Source organism: Juglans microcarpa x Juglans regia, chromosome 5D (assembly GCF_004785595.1).
Source record: "Juglans microcarpa x Juglans regia isolate MS1-56 chromosome 5D, Jm3101_v1.0, whole genome shotgun sequence".
NCBI classification, from domain to species: Eukaryota; Viridiplantae; Streptophyta; class Magnoliopsida; order Fagales; family Juglandaceae; genus Juglans; species Juglans microcarpa x Juglans regia.
Window position 1 is genome coordinate 10,080,402 of NC_054602.1, and position 16,732 is coordinate 10,097,133.

The 16,732-nt window shown below is 38.5% G+C and overlaps 2 protein-coding genes across 3 annotated transcripts; one reads left to right on the forward strand and one right to left on the reverse strand.

The window, feature by feature from the left end:
- The first annotated feature begins 685 nt into the window (after positions 1-685).
- On the forward strand, positions 686-5,222 carry LOC121264580 (oligopeptide transporter 3). Its single transcript, XM_041167843.1, has 6 exons — positions 686-1,401; positions 1,784-1,881; positions 2,604-3,173; positions 3,588-3,843; positions 3,995-4,177; positions 4,266-5,222. The coding sequence occupies exons 1-6, from the start codon at positions 898-900 to the stop codon at positions 4,881-4,883; spliced, it is 2,229 nt and encodes a 742-aa protein (XP_041023777.1). The 5' UTR covers positions 686-897; the 3' UTR covers positions 4,884-5,222.
- Positions 5,223-6,779: 1,557 nt separating this feature from the next.
- On the reverse strand, positions 6,780-9,875 carry LOC121266169 (SNF1-related protein kinase regulatory subunit beta-2-like). 2 transcript variants are annotated; one of them, XM_041169918.1, is made up of 5 exons: positions 9,329-9,875; positions 9,076-9,251; positions 7,847-8,025; positions 7,582-7,744; positions 6,780-7,267 (listed from the first exon to the last, which is right to left on the reverse strand). In XM_041169918.1, the coding sequence occupies exons 2-5, from the start codon at positions 9,136-9,138 to the stop codon at positions 6,911-6,913; spliced, it is 762 nt and encodes a 253-aa protein (XP_041025852.1). In that variant the 5' UTR covers positions 9,139-9,251; positions 9,329-9,875; the 3' UTR covers positions 6,780-6,910. The 2 variants fall into 2 exon arrangements, with proteins under 2 accessions (XP_041025852.1, XP_041025851.1); XM_041169917.1 differs by having other exon boundaries at positions 9,076-9,875.
- Between the last annotated feature and the right edge of the window lie 6,857 nt (positions 9,876-16,732).

The window sequence follows — 16,732 nt, forward strand, 5'->3', positions numbered from 1 at the left end:
ACTTTTAAATGGTGGACTTTATTTTTCTTCCAATGAAGTAGGGAGAGCTTACACACATTTAAATTATATCTAATATTACTCTTAATTATGACTTGAATTAATGTGTAATAGTACTTAATATCTTTATTAGACTAATTTTGTGAATAGTAATAAAATAGTTTAAGTTAAGATTTTTATTAGGTTTTGAGAAAATAGAAAAAAAAATTGAATAAGAATATTATAAAATTAATATATTGTTAAAATATAATATTTTAATATTATTTTTTATTTTGATATTTGAAAATTTTTGATTTTTTTTTTTTTTTTGTGTTTTATATATAAATTTAAAAAAATAATAATGATTAGATGAAAAAATATGAAAGAAAAATTGAAAAGTATTTATCTTTAAATAATATTTGAATGTTAGATAAGATGAGATCAACAGTGTAGCCAAACGGGCCTAAATCCATACTCCCGGGTGATTTGTATACGAGGGTATTTAAGTCATTGGGTTCAATAATTATTACATTATTGATATTATTTTGTATGCAAACAGATTCTGCGCAAAAAGGAAAAAGGCAAAGACTTCCGTTGAAGAGTCTTTAGATTAGACAGCAGAATATGAATTATGAAGTCTTACACATCATGTAAAAACCATATATAGTGAATGGCATTATTGTCATGGAGACAGTATACAAATGCAACAAGCATTTCTTCTATATATAACCAACCCCTGTCCTTGACACATTTTCAAGCGAATACCGAATTTTTCTTCAGATATTATTCTCAGTTTCCTATGTACAATCCTCGCCATAGATAAGAGTGACAGAAAGAGACATTGATTGACCTGCCAAGCCTGTCTTTGGGTCTCTGTGTGCGTCTCTTTGTTTTCTACAGAGCTAGCTTTGAACTCCATCAATGGCGTCCAAGAACCACACGGACGTTCCAGAGAAGGCAAACGGCGGCGCTGATGAGCATTCAGAGGATAGATGTTCGGTGGAGGAGGTGGCCCTCGTGGTGCCGGAGACCGATGACCCATCACTCCCGGTGATGACTTTTCGGGCGTGGTTTCTTGGGCTGACCACATGCACCCTCCTCATCTTCCTCAACACCTTCTTCACGTACCGCACGCAGCCTCTGATCATCTCGGCCATCCTAATGCAAATCGCGGTCCTACCCATTGGCAGGTTTATGGCGTCGACGCTGCCCAGGAGGGAGTACAGCTTGTTGGGGTGGAGGTTCAGCTTGAACCCCGGGCCCTTCAACATCAAGGAGCATGTGATCATCACCATCTTCGCCAATTGTGGTATTTCTTATGGTGGGGGTGATGCCTACTCTATTGGTGCTATCACCGTCATGAAAGGCTATTATAAGCAGAATTTGAGTTTCCTTTGTGCCCTCCTCATCGTATTGACTACTCAGGTTTCATTTTTAAATTAATTTCTGGGATTCGTGAATTTGTGCTAGTGGGATTAAAAGCCGTTTACATTTCTATTATTATACTGTCATTTCTTTGTTGCTATCCTCATCAATGAAGGGTTGAAGATCGATGCAAAATTTAAGTAATACAGTGCATCTTACTCCTTTTAAATTATTGTTATTTTTTCTTTGGGGAAGGTTTTGAAAGAACTGACGGGTTAGTAGAGGCAACTTGTCAAGACTCAAAACTCCTGAAGATAATTCTTTTTTTATTCTTCTCAACTATTTTTCAGTTCAGAAAGCTTGAATTTATCACTTCCACCCCTCTTTTAGGTTTTTTCTATATGTTTTTGGCTGATTAAGTAATTTATTTTTCGACCTGCAGATTTTGGGGTATGGATGGGCTGGAATGCTTAGGAGATACCTTGTCGATCCTGTTGAGATGTGGTGGCCTTCAAACCTTGCTCAGGTCTCTCTGTTTAGGTCGGTTTTCCTCTTCTCTATTTTATCCCGAAAATGCAGGCTTTTCTTGGGTGGGGGTGGGGGCTTTTTTTGATAGGGGATTATATCTGTCAATAATTTGGTTGATGGAAACAGAGATCTCCACTAAAACTGGCCATAATTTTATAACTTGAATTATTGGAGGCGCCACTTCTATTACTGGTAAGTTCAAGCAAAATGTAACATAAGAAAATAGCAAATGAAGCACTACAATTGCATTGTTGGCCGAGAATTGGCTTGTTATATCGTGTGCTCTCCGCTTGAGTAATTATAGCGCTTTGAATTTATAAGTTACATCATATTTCACATGGAATACAACATAGATTTGTTGCAACTATCTTACTATTGCTTTTTTAGATCGTTGGGCAGAAAGTTTATCCTGTTCCTATTTCCTGTTCCCACGTCATATACAGAAAGTGTTTACTGGTTGAGGATTTGTTTGATGGGCTATCTTGCCCCGTTGGTGTTATATTCTCTTCAATTAGATACAGCATACCACTTTCAAAAATATGGTAAAGTTGACTATGAACTACTTAATTTATACTTTGTAGTAATGGAGAATTAGCATATGGATAAAGTTAAAAGTAATTGATGCTAAAATAACTCAAATCAGGAGAAAGGAGACGATCTGAATCTATTTGATCAACTGTTACTATTTTCCATTAGAATTTATATTGATTCACTCGATTACTATGTTGTTACAGAGCACTACACGAAAGGGAGTTGAAAACAAAAGGCTTTACCAGGATGCAATTTTTCCTCATTGCCATGGTTGCGAGCTTCGCCTATTATGCACTCCCTGGCTATCTGTTTCCAATTTTGACATTCTTCTCATGGGTCTGCTGGGCATGGCCCCGTAGTATCACAGCTCAACAAGTTGGGTCTGGTTACCATGGACTTGGGGTTGGTGCCTTCACTCTTGATTGGGCAGGGATATGTGCTTATCATGGCAGCCCACTTGTGACACCCTGGTCTTCTATTCTCAATGTTGGGATTGGATTTATCATGTTTGTCTACATAATTGTCCCATTGTGTTATTGGAAGTTTGACACCTTTGATGCTCGGAAATTTCCCATATTTTCTAATCAGCTATTTACTCGCACTGGGCACAAATATGATACCACTAAGATCTTGACGCCACAGTTTGATCTTAATGTTGCTGCTTATGATAATTATGGGAAGCTTTATCTTAGTCCCCTGTTTGCCCTATCTATTGGATCAGGATTTGCAAGATTTACAGCAACACTGACTCATGTGGCACTATTTCATGGCAGGTGGGCTGCTTTTAACTTTGAGTCATGTAAAGTACTTACAGTTTCATGCCTTGTATACTGATGCCCAATTGAAAATCACATCAGATGGTGACCCGTAATTTTCAACATTAACACATCTTGCAATCTTTCATTTCTGATTTACTTCCTAAGAATGAAAGATTTAAAAGATAGACACAATGCTATGACCACTGTCATGTTTGGAGCACAGGATAAATGATGCTTTGGGTTCCTCATTTTCTAACAATTCTGGAAAATGACTTCTTTTTCTTCGTAATTATTTCGCATGAAGTAGTAGTTTATGTAGAAAAGAATTGGGTATGACTACCTTGATTATCTTTTGATACTTTATTATATGCCTTAATTCCAAGTGATATTTGGTATGACTACCTTGATTAATTGGGATCCTTTGCCTAGTGATATTTGGAAGCAGAGCAGATCCGCAATGAAGAATGCCAAATTGGACATCCATGCTAAATTGATGAAAAGTTACAAACAAGTGCCTCAATGGTGGTACCTCATTTTGTTAGCGGGGAGCATAATCCTGTCCTTAGTAATGTCCTTTGTGTGGAAAAAAGATGTTCAGCTCCCTTGGTGGGGAATGTTATTTGCCTTTGCCTTGGCTTGGATTGTTACCCTCCCAATTGGAGTTATTCAAGCAACTACCAACCAGGTAATGAATCAACTTTCTGAGCTACTGTGTTTCTTCTTGCCTTTATCCTTTTAAAAGACAAGAAACCAATTTTCAACATAGAGCAGGAAGGTGGAAGAACTTGTAGATTTTATGATTTTAACATCTCAATGTTTTTGTGACTACTATGCAGCAACCTGGATATGACATAATAGCACAATTCATAATTGGTTATGTCCTACCCGGAAAACCCATTGCAAACTTGCTTTTCAAGATTTACGGAAGAATTAGCACTGTCCATGCTCTCTCTTTCTTATCTGACCTCAAACTTGGGCACTACATGAAAATTCCACCACGGTGTATGTACACAGCTCAGGTATCCACAGCTGAAACTTACGCATTTGATGAAATCTGAATTTTTTTCTGAGAATGCAAGTTGCTGACTAGCTCTTTTATTTTTCCAGCTGGTGGGAACGTTTGTTGCGGGTACAGTGAACCTTGCAGTTGCATGGTGGATGTTGGAGAACATTGAGAACATCTGCGATGTTGAAGCACAGCATCCTGACAGCCCCTGGACTTGCCCTAAATACCGAGTGACCTTTGATGCTTCTGTCATATGGGGCCTGATTGGACCGAGGCGGCTGTTTGGACCTGGAGGGCTGTACCGGAATTTGGTATGGTTGTTCCTCATTGGAGCTGTCTTGCCTGTTCCTGTTTGGGTATTGAGCAAAATTTTTCCTGAGAAGAAATGGATCCCCTTGATAAATATTCCAGTTATATCATATGGTTTTGCTGGAATGCCACCGGCAACTCCCACCAATATTGCTAGTTGGCTTATCACTGGAACCATCTTTAACTACTTTGTGTTCAGATACCATAAACGCTGGTGGCAGAAATATAACTATGTTCTATCTGCGGCACTGGATGCTGGAACTGCTTTCATGGGTGTTCTCTTGTTCTTTGCTTTGCAAAATGAGAAACGAGATTTGAAGTGGTGGGGGACTGCTTTGGACCACTGCCCTTTGGCGACATGCCCAACTGCACCAGGTATTGTGGTTGAAGGATGCCCAGTTTTTAAATAGTCACAGATTCTAAGCAGTAAAGGGTGTTTGAAGATTACAAGACAAGACATACGTGGAAGAGGTGCAGTTTCAGAGGAAGAGATATTACATATATTGGAGCAAGATTTAGAGAATTGAATAACCAATTGCTTTGCCATTTTGTACATGCTTGTCTACTCTCCCTGAAAGCAAATAAGGAGTGGGTCTTCCTCTTTACACCTGACAGTAGGAAGTTGATATTCGCATAGAAGTTCGATCTTCGATAATATTAAGTAAGATGTGTGCATTTGCTGTATTTCGATAATATCAGAAGTTCGATCTTCGATAAGAATAAAAGCAATTAAAAACAATTAAAGTAAATGGGGTAATCTCTCTACTTTCTCTTCTGATCACTCTTTATGCTGGAATCTAGTATCTGCTTTGTTTGCTGGGGTTTCTTATTAGAAATTTAGAAAGAGAAGCCTAAAACTTCTAAAGCTTGAAATTTCATAATATATATTGGAATGGCCTTTCAAATGATTTTAAATTAAATGTTTGAATTTATGATTATTTAACGCATTAAATGAATAAAAAGGCTACTTTGAAAAGTATATATGGTATTCACACCAAAAGCTAGTGGGATAGTAAATATAATAAAATCCAATACTCATCCCAGCATATCCATTTTTTTTTTCATTTTTTATATATCTAAATTCAACATCGTCTTTAAAAACTGATGTTTGTATGTTCAGGAGTCGTATGGGTGTGCATGAAAGAGCATATAGAAGATAAGAATAGGCCTAACATGATCTTAGCCAATGGAATTGTTACACACGCAATGTTCATGGGTGGAAATGGGTGTTCGAACAGATTTATGGTATGGAACGTGTGGGAATGATTAACCATTGACTCTGAGTATTAAGGGTCTTGATCTTTGAGTTATGCTCTTGATGTCTATGATTTCAATCCTTAAATGCAAACAACTTGTAAGGATCATGTCTCTCTCATCAATGAAAAGCTGAAGATTTACTTGATTTGTGTGTGATGTAGCTGTTATCTAAATAAAAGATATTACATTTGCACAATCTTTGAAATTCTTTTTCATAAAGAAGAAAAGTATGTGAGAATACTCGGTATGAAGTTGACGGAAATGACCCGTTGCGCAATTTCGTCCTGACAAAATTGGCACTACACGACTTTGAGAGATTGACTAAAGAAACAAGGAGTGGATATCTCGGACGGAGGGCGGGAGCTTGTGCTGGATTGCGAGGATGACAATGAGAGTCGCCGTCCAATCGTCGATGATGATATTGTTTAGTTATTCCTAAATATTGTTTAGTTCAAATACTCCTAATTTTTCCTTTTTTTTTTTTTGTGGCATTGACCATAAGAGATGAGGAGCTCAAAACAGTTATCCCGTTTGGATTGATAAACCATCTCAATTCAATTTATCTTGTCTCATCTTATGTTACCTATTGACTTACCTTTTAATTGAGTTTTTTTTTCTCTCTCTCTAAGCCAAGACTAATATTACCGTTGTCAAGTCAGCATGTGACTTACCTTTTATAAAAAGTTTGTGTAGCCGTAACAGTTCTCTAAATTTAAAGAATAATGCCACTTGGTCATTTGAAAGTTACCCTTAAATGGCTCTATTAAAAACACAAACACAAAATGGATAAAAGGAATCTATATTTTCAGTCTTCATCTTTTTGTATTTTCAGACGCCCATTTGGTTTGAATATTTTTTTTTTTTTTTTTTATGTTTTTAATAAACCATGTGGCACTACGTGTTGGTGCCGAGAGCCATATGAGCGGTAAGTTTCAAATCTTTCAGTAGAATACTCAAATTTAAAACAGGATGTAACAGACAAATATCAGTTGGCATTGCCATAAGGGGAAAGAGAGAGAATCACGAGAACAAGAACAAGCAATAAATTATTGGATCAATGGTCATCAAGCAATTGCATATTAAGTGAAGTGCAATAGTTTGATTTTATCTGATGGCATAACGTATATTAAGAACTAAGAAGCTTCTTAATATACGTTAAATACGTGAAAAGGGTTTAGGATTACAGATGTTGACATAGATGTAATGTATGTTTACCACTGCAAGACTTATAGAGAACCACAGTCACATATTTGGCTAGAAACCTATTAGTTGTCCCAAGTGCTACAACAGACGGCCCACTCTTACCTTTTTGCATGTAAAGATGATTAAGCACAACATGTTGAGGTCTTGACAAAGGAGGTGGAATCTCCATGTTCGATGCAGGAACGTTGAGCAGAGTCATCTGTACGTGTGGAGGCACCAATGGCGGCTCCTTCGCAAAATCTTCAGATCCGAGTGGCAAACTGTTATAACTTGATTCTGGGGATTGAGGAGGTTCAAAACTGGAAATGCTTTCAATGTTTTCAGGAACATACTCCTGTACATCAAATCAAAATAGCTAGATAAGTTACATTAACAAACATACACTTCAGTCTAAAGTAGAAAGTCGCTGCCTTTAGGTACATGTATAGCCAACATTAATTTCCAAAGTCCCCGTAGATGGTCAGCGTATGCAACTCCTATGAAGACATAGTCAGCATGTTTAAACGACCCAAAACATAGTCAGCATATGCAAATCCTAGTTGCTGAAACAAAGTCCCCGTAGATAAACCACTAATGCATGTTCCCTAAACAACTGTTACATTCATGTCGTATGTAGGCATAAACCAGAAAAACGGAGAAGATATTAACCTGCAAGTCCAAAACGTTGTAAGCATTGCCTGCTTCATCTTGGGCCCAGGGCAAGTCAGGGGCATACCTCCACTGTCCATCAACAACAAACCTGTACTGGTAAACACCAGATGGTAGAACTTTCATTATAATGAAGTCTTTTCCTGATCTCTGCAGGTGTATTCTGATAAACAAAGTAAAAGGGATGTTAGATGTTTACATAGAAGTTTATGAAGCATGTGCATGATTTAGAGAAAGAAAGAAGAAGGCATCGAGTTTCTGGGACCTTGTCCTCCAATTATCCCATGACCCCTCCACAGCTACTTCCTTGCCATCATAGCTCCATGTAATCATTGTTGGAATTCCTTGCTCACTGCACATGTCTTCATACCCTGAAGCAGTTTGCATCCATGAATGGCTCGAACCATACATGTCATCAGGTCTTTGTAATGGAACCACAGGGGCCTGGAAGCAGAACAAAAAAAGAAAAAGGGGAAGTCATGATGAACAAGAGGCACATGCATATGCAGTTAATAGCAACATATTTTCTGCTCAAGCATGTTAGATATACAACAGGAATGAATTTACTTATATTGATTCAATGCTATTTAAAATGCTTCTAAGGACCTCAGATAATTTTCTTTTATCAATAAATAAGGGACCTCAGATAAAACTGAAGTATAAAAGCCCAATAAAGTATGACAGAATTCAGAAGTTTTTATGCTATGATGTCCCTGCAAGCACTGCCTCCACGGCAACGCTCCCCAGAGGCCAGAACAAAACCCAGCAAAACGAAAATGGAATGCTATGCTTTTGTCAAAGTTCTAATAAAAATAAGGTCATCTTGCTTCAATTCCTACATAGAGAAAAATCGAAATTCACCACTCAGGTGCTATTTTTTACATCCAAGGCTGTATGCCTCCTTAGAAGTAATAATATACTGACATTCGTTGCTGCTTTCAGACATCTAAAGTACAGGTGCATCACATAAACCATACTCTAAATGCAGAAACTAACATAGAAGCACTTTGCAAGAGGTAAAAACACTTAAGTTTTCTTCCGTTAAATGGAGGAGCTAACATGGGGAAAATATATAATTAAGGGCCTTTTAAACACCAGTATTCTAGTTGGACTTTCATCGACCTAAAGTAACGTGTGCCCACGGAAGCAAGGGAGGCAATATTGAGGAGGCAAAAGTTAATTGAAGGTAACTCCAAAGATCTCAAACGAACAACTTTCACTTCAATTATGCTAAATAATAATCTATCACCACCCACGAAACCTTTACAGCACCATTTTAACCAATTGATCAAATACCCTTTTGCTCAGCACTAACATTAATCACCGAGTCATAAAACCCCATGTGTAAAAAACTCAACTTGGCTCATAAAAAAAAAACTGCAGTTGTCAATAACTGATATCAAACCTCAAGTCTCCTTCCCAAATTTTACATCAAATTAGCACAGGCAACAGGAAACCAATACGGATACCGAGAGAAAGAGAAAACGAACTCACTTCAGGAGTGAACATCAGGGGTGATTGGGTGGCGCTTGGGCTATGAGGAGGGGTCTGACCCATCAAGTCAGAAGGAGAAACAGAGACACTATGAGCTTCTACTGGTGCTGAAATACCTTGCTCCAAACTATCACTACAACCACCTTCCTCAGCGCCAGATGGGCTACTACGCCCATCTTCTCTTGCATTCACATTACCCATTTAATTATCGCCAACAAAAAAGCAAAAACAAAAGAAAAGAAAAGAAAACCACCTGCAGAACCTCATACAAGTGTCCTCACAATAAGTTGAAAACACTATTATACTTGCATCCACTATGAATTAAGGAAAACCAAGAGCATCCCAGCAAAGAGAATCCCTTCTACACGCCCCATTTTGGAGAACTTTGCCCCCAAAACAAAAACTTAATAATACCAACAACAAAAAATAATAGTAAGAAACATTGAATAAGAAGGCTTTTGACAAGCACTAGGAAGCACAAAGGAAAAGTAAAAGCAGAGGAAAGGTTAAGTAAATATTAAGTTAAGATAACCTCCGACGAGTTTGGAAGATCCAAATTTCCAATGGTGGCCCAGTGAATATGATGTTTTAGGTAGTGGGGATGGACATTCACGTCATCATTTTGACAAAGTTCTTTCCTTGCTTTTCTTCTCGAAGTCTTGATTATTCTCTCGTAATTTTTTTTTCCAAATTTTTCTGTGTAGCGGAACCAGTATTTTGGTTCACCCAGACGAGCATAAAAAACCCAAGAAACCCAAGAAATCATTTACTTTTTCTTTGCTGGTTGTAGGGGATGAGACACCACCCTCTTTTTTTTTTTTAATCTATGGTGGGCAAAGTCTAAAAACTTTTACTTCATTACTCTACAAATTCACAGGGCAGCCAATGCAGTAATATCACATCAATCACGACATAAACATTCGCCATAAAAACCGCGAACTTAAAATAATTAATTAAAAAACTTATCAATTAATTAACATTCATAAAAACTATATAAATGTTACAAGTTACAACAAGTGTCATGCAATTATTTTAAAAAATAATATAATTTATAATTAAAAAATTAATTTTTTATATAAATTTTATATTTATTATTTTTTAAAAAATAATTATATAATATTTATACATTAAACTACAACAATCATTTCTCGTATTATAATATTCAGTATTAAATTTTAATCGTACTGATAGACAACAGTAAATATCATGAGATTTTACAGATCATTTCTCTCCTACCTCGGCCGATGAATTTAGACATAAAACATCAGAGAATCCAAATCTATGTACTAGAGTCATTATTACTGTTACTTTTCATTAATTTTCTTACCTGTCCGGTGGTAGTAAAATGGGAAAGATCTCGAGTGAAAAAAAAAAAATGGAGTTTTATCTGCCGTCCACATTTTCAATCCTCATATTCATTTTCAAACAACTTTCACCCGTTTCATGACACCACTTTTACGGATTTAATAGAAGACAGGACATGGAACTAGACTCCTACTGTTTATTTTGTTGACATTGTTAACAAAGAACAAGAACCTCTGTCCTTCAAAACACTTGTTCATTACAAAATTTTTAAGATCCTTTTGATGTTGACGGCTACTTATATAGTTTTTTTTTTTTTTTTAATTTTTAGTAAAGGTATCTTTTATTTTAGTTTAAGAAAATTATTTTTTTGTACCTAATTGAAAGTCTCATACTACTTGTAAGTTTGGTGTGCTGATATACTACTTATGAGACTTCTTTTAATTTTTTAAAAAAATTAAAACTTATTTATAAATTGACGTGTCATGCCTTATATCTTTCACATTAAAGTTCACTTAAGATTGACGGATAATATTAGTTTTAAATTAATGACAATGTGACAATTACATCATTAATGATATTAACCAGACTACCGGTGGCAGGACACTTCCGTTAGCTACATAGGCCGTATGCGCACTTGGTTGTGCAATTGTTCACTTCCACGGGCTTAGACGGCGCAAAGAGATGCCAGGTGTTATTTATATCATCTTGGAGGCAATAAAACAAACACATAAATAACATAGCAGACAATTCCATTCCACCGAATCAAAGAGCCAAACACAGCGCCAATCTCGTGAGTTTTCCGTGACTCCCTGCTGGCTTCCTTGTATTTGTTTCTTTGTTGTTCCAGAGTCTAGCACCCATATCTCAAATGATACTCCGATATTGCTAGTGTCGATTCGTTTGCTTTCTTTTAAATTTTGTTTCGAATATGGCCGCGTGAATTGGGTTAATGCCTTAATTTGTACAAGAGATCGAAAATGAGGAAATAATGATTCTCGACACACGTTAGTGATTCGGGTTTCGATACGATACTCTTCGCATTCATCTATATAATAAGGAATAAATAAGCTAATAAAAATCAATAAAAAGATACACAAATATTTACGTTATTCGGCATAAAAACTTATATCTACGGTAGTTATTTGGAGCCAAAAATTCACTATAATTTATGATTTTATAATCTCATGACCTCACATATCGCTTAATATAATGGAGGAATTTAATTTAGGCATAGAGAAGTTGTGGCTAGTCTGTCAAGAGTCCCCCCTTCATGTGTAGAGATCTCCTCCTTTTCTAGAGATTTGTTTTCTTCCTTGGAGTGATAAAGTCTGACTTGCCTTGTGAAACATTTTACTTTTAAGAGTTTGAACTACCTTCATTGTCTTATTTCTTCTCAGTCTTATCTCTTGGTTTTATCTCTTCCCTTATTATTAGTGATAGGTTAAAGGGCTAGACCCAATCAATTTAGTCCCTAACAGATGCCTGCGATTCTTAAGTAGTCAGGGAGCCTGTCGACCCCCTGGATCCATCTTAGACGGTTGCTAAGCCCGTCAACTAGTTCCTGAATGACACCCGCATGAAGTGGTTGTAGAGCTCAGAAGCTCGTTCTCGAAGGCAACCCGCTGGTAGCGGTTGTGGCAAGTGGAGACACTCAACTTACGTTTGATGGGAGGGTGCCTCGACCGCGTAACGCTGGCAATAAGAGTGTAGTGGGAGGATGTCTCGACTGTGTAACTCTGGCGATGGGTATAGTGAAAGGATGTCTCGACCGCATAACCTCGGCGATTGGAGTGTAGTAGGAGGATACTCGACCGCGTAAATCTAGCGATGGGTGTAGCGGAAGGATGCCTCGACCATGTAATTCTGGCAACTAGTGCACTGGGAGGGTTCATCAACCGTGTAGCCATAGCAAGAAGATGTAGTGAAAGAGTTGTTTGACCGCGTAACCTTGGCGAGTGGAGTATAGTGGGAGAGTTGCTCGACCGTGTAACTCTGGCGAGTGGCGTAACGGGAGAGTTTCTCGACCGTGTGGCCTTGGCGAGAAGGTGTAGCAGGAGAGTTGTTCGACCATATAGTCTTGACGAGTGGAGTGTAGCGAGAGAGTTGTTCGACCGCATAACTCTGGCGAGTAGCATAACAAGAGGGTTCCTCAACTGTTAGCCTTGGTGACAATGTGTAGCGGGAGAGTTGCTCGGCCACGTAACCTTGGCGAATGGAATGTAGTAGGAGAGTTGCTCGACTGCGTAACTCTGGAGATGAAAGCATGGCAAGAGGATGCCTCAACCGCACTGGCTTTGAAGTTGAGCTCAACTGCTTCGTTGTAGTGGGAGACAAAATGCAACGGCACTCTGTGGCGAGAGCTAGAGCTCGCCTTGTACCAAAATAAAAACCAAACAAGTTAGATTAAATAATCTAAATCACAAGTTTGAGGTTTCCAAACCTGGGCAATCTCGCTTGAGTGTGGTGAAAGCTGGTGACACATGAACAATGCCCATTAGCAACCATGCTTTGGCAAAGATGAGGACACGGGATGCCCGCAATATTGAACATTCTATTATGATGACAACAAATTAAGATGGCAAGTGATGCTGGAAAGAGGCTTCACAGCCGGTGTTTCATGCCACGTAGGTGATTCCCAGAGTAATTTAGTTGATGCTTTCAATTCCTCTCCTACTGAGATCGTTTGCTGCTGAATAATTTTTGTATGGGGAAGTTGTTCATCCTTGAGTGCTCATGAAATTTATTCTATCTTTGGATGATTTTTGTCCATTCACTGATCTCTTAGAGGCGAGGCAAGTTCAATTACGAGTCAAGTAGCTCGAATCTTATTTATTTATATATATATATATATATTTGTCTAACTGTATCGCTGAGCAAAATTCATGTGTACAGCTACAGAAAATACTATGTATGGTGAGGGACGCTCTGCGTGGTGAGCAACTAGCGAGGAATACTTCGTGTGGTGAGCAACTGGCGAGCAACACTCGGTGGGCGAACAATTGGTGAGCAGCACCCTGTGGGAGAGGGACTAGCGAACAACACCATGTGGGAGGCAATTGGTGAGCAACACCCTGTGGGAGAGCAACTGGCGAGGGGCACTTCGTGTGGTAAGCAAGGAACACTCCGTGTGGTGAGCAGTCTTACGATAACACTTTATAGGACAGAAACTACTGAGCACTACTTTTGAAAACTCGTGTTGGTCAAGCGAACCATTTGGGACTAAAGTCACTGTGGCGAGGAAACTCAAAGTGGCAAGGAACCATATGATTGGCAACAGCTCGTAGCGACGAGAACCATTAGCGAAGAGCTTCAGTGGGGTTTTGGTGGCAAGTACTGTTGGCGAGGAAACACACTGGCAAACTCCGTGTCAGGCAAACTTAGTGGGTGACTAACTTGTTCAGGGCAACGCAAAGGAGCAACTTATATAGTGCAATGGTACAATCGTGAATGGGAGTCCGAGTTAGTTGCTCGGCAGAGCCTAGGAGGATTGGATGTGGCGAAGGCCATGTTGTCGCTATGGAGTGCTCTGCTTTTGGTATCATAAAACAAGGGATTGTCGTGGATCACTTTGGAACTGTGCTGAGGGTTGTGGCCTCGCAATGGCAACTTCACGGCGGCGTAATCATGGCAATTTGTCCTTGACCGTGGCTAAGGGAGGTGGTCATGTGGTGGAGACGTAAGGGTTGCACCTCATCCATTATTGTGACCTGCATGGCTTGTGAATGGCGATGGAGGCGAAGGACGGTGGCCAGGAACATTGTTGTGGTCAAGAACCACCACTCCAGTGACAGAAGATCACAACGAGTTAGACGGTGGTTGGCGACAGGACCTTCGTAGTGAGCTACAGTTGAGTAAGCTGGCCATGGTGCGCACTAATGAGAACGACAAGGGGCCTTGACAAGCAGCATCATGTGGGCGGTGACCTCCTTGTTGGCAATAGGAATCTTTGGGAGCTCGGGCGGTGGCTGGCTGCAGTCTTTCAGGCCCACAAACACCAAGTTTTTATGAATCTTCAACAGCGTTTGTCCTCCGCATGCACTGTGCCCAGTGTGAGCTACTTCAGTGGTTGAGGACCACCTCGCTAGCGACAAGGAGCTCTGACGGTGCAGGTGGTGGCTATTGGTGGTAGAGGACCACTATATTTGCGATAGAGCCCGTCGGCGAGCCATGTGGTTGCTGACTAGCGAGTGGGGTGACGCTGCCTGCAGTGTGTTGCTCGCCTCTACTCATCGAATCTGGGCATGCCATTGTGCGAGAAGCGCCTCCCTGGTGACAGACAATGCCGGCAAACCCAATCATGGCCATTAGCGATCGTAATAATCGTAATAGTCCCTGGGCAGCTGGGTGGTTCCTGTATGCTTCCACGTGGGTTCCTAGTGCTTCTTGATTCCCGCATTGTGCGCAGCGATTCGGCAAGCTGGAGGCAGAAGTCTTTGTCGTCGTTGTATCTCTACCATTGTTGTATTACTTGTGAGTCACCGATGATTGCAGGTTCTACTCGACGAAGCATCTGGGTTCACACCGTGCACCCCTTACATATGTTGTGCACGACACATGTGCATTGCGTGTTGTACATGTATAGTGCATGGTGTCATGCAATTTGCTTCGTGGTTCTTCTTCTATTTTTTTTTTTTAATTCCCTGAAATGTTAAGAGAAGAAATAAATAGAAAAGTTAAGGATATCTTATCTAGTTTTTCGAAGACAATCTCATAAGTCGGAGAATATTCTTCTCCCAATTCCGATATAGAAGATATCGTAGATCATACAGACGGCGCCAACTATTAATGCCTTAATTTGCACAACAGACGAGAAATGAGGAAAGAATGATTCTTGACCAATGTTGGTGATTCGGGCTTCGATACACTGTTGTTTGCGTTCATCCATATAATAAATAATAAATAAGTAAATAAAAATAATTAAAGAGAGACACAAAGATTTACATGATATAAAAGCCTACATCCACGGGTTGTTTGGAGGTAAAATCTATTATGATTTGTGATTTTACAATTTCTCATGGCCTCATATGTCACTCAATACATTGGAGGAACTTAGTTTAGGCGTAGAGAAGCTGTGGCCAATCTATCGAGAGTCCTCATTTTCATCTGTAGAGATCTCCTCTTTTTATAGAGATTTGTTTTCTTCTTTGGAGTTATAGAGTTCAATTTGCCTTGTGAAGCTTTTTCCTTATAAGAGTTTGAGCCAACTTCCTTATCTTATCTCTTATTTGCCTTATCTTTTCTCAACCTTATCTCTTGACTTTATCTATTTTTTTATTATTAGTGATAGGCTTTAAGAGGGATGGACCCAATCAATTTAGTCCCTAATAGATTGTTTCTATCTACTCTATTATTCCTTGTTTTGAGTTCCTCAATAATGCTGTTTCGAAACTCTTTTGTGGAATTGTCCTCCACTTCCCGAGTAACTAGGTAGAGGAAGACTGCTTTAACCGGCCGAGAACTTGACCACAATTTTTCTCAAAAGAAAATCATTCCACTACCATTTTGCTAGATATATGATATCAATAGATTAGAAATGTCATGATTCATGAATATTGTGCACGTTTCTGATTGTAATTTATAAACACCAATTTTGATGGAAATTGAACTTTGCAAAATAAATCTAGTACTATTTTACAAAACGCTTGTAACATAGTAAATAAATTTAGGCTTGTTAAGTGTTATGCTAATTGTAAGTTTGGTGTACCGATACATCTCATATTATGGGATATTTTTTAATTGTAAAGAAGTCAAAAATCTATTTATTAGTTATTAACCAACGTGGCATATGCTTTATATCTTTCAAGTTATTAGTGTGTTTTGGTATTTGAAAATATGGATTTACAGTTATAATTTTTATTTATGATCGACAGATAATATTGTTTTAAAATTAATGTGACAATTAATACATTTTTTTTTTGAAGTAATGACAATCATAACATTAATGATATTAAGCAGATTACCTTCCCAAAAAAAAAAAAAAAAAAAATGATATTAAGCAGACTAGAGGTGACAGGACACTTTCGTTTACTACATGGGCCGTAGGCGCACTTGGTTCTGCGTTGTTCAGTGTTCACCTCCATGGACTTGGACGGTGCAAAGAGAAGCCAGTTGTGTTAGCTATATCTTCTTTGAAGCAATAAAAGACACATAAGTATCTTTTGGATTCGAAGATGAGTTAAGATAAATTGTGAATAATAATAAGATAAATTATGAATAATAATGAGATTTATGAGTTAAAATTGATGAATAATAATAAATAGTAATGAGATGAGTTGAGATAACTTGCGAATACAAACTAGACCATAATATAATGACTTGGTCCATTGGGCCCAGGCCCAAGTCCATCAAAACC

Bases quoted from the DNA above. Each gene is read 5' to 3' on its own strand.
- LOC121266169 (XM_041169917.1), bottom strand. From the start codon at position 9,276: ATGGGTAATGTGAATGCAAGAGAAGATGGGCGTAGTAGCCCATCTGGC. The intron at 7,745-7,846 runs GTCCCAGAAACT...TTTGTTTATCAG, and splicing joins TGGGATAATTGGAGGACAAG to AATACACCTGCAGAGATCAG. The intron at 7,268-7,581 runs GTTAATATCTTC...TTTGATGTACAG, and splicing joins ACAACGTTTTGGACTTGCAG to GAGTATGTTCCTGAAAACAT.
- LOC121264580 (XM_041167843.1), top strand. From the start codon at position 898: ATGGCGTCCAAGAACCACACGGACGTTCCAGAGAAGGCAAACGGCGGC. The intron at 1,402-1,783 runs GTTTCATTTTTA...TTCGACCTGCAG, and splicing joins TCATCGTATTGACTACTCAG to ATTTTGGGGTATGGATGGGC. The intron at 1,882-2,603 runs GTCGGTTTTCCT...ATGTTGTTACAG, and splicing joins GCTCAGGTCTCTCTGTTTAG to AGCACTACACGAAAGGGAGT.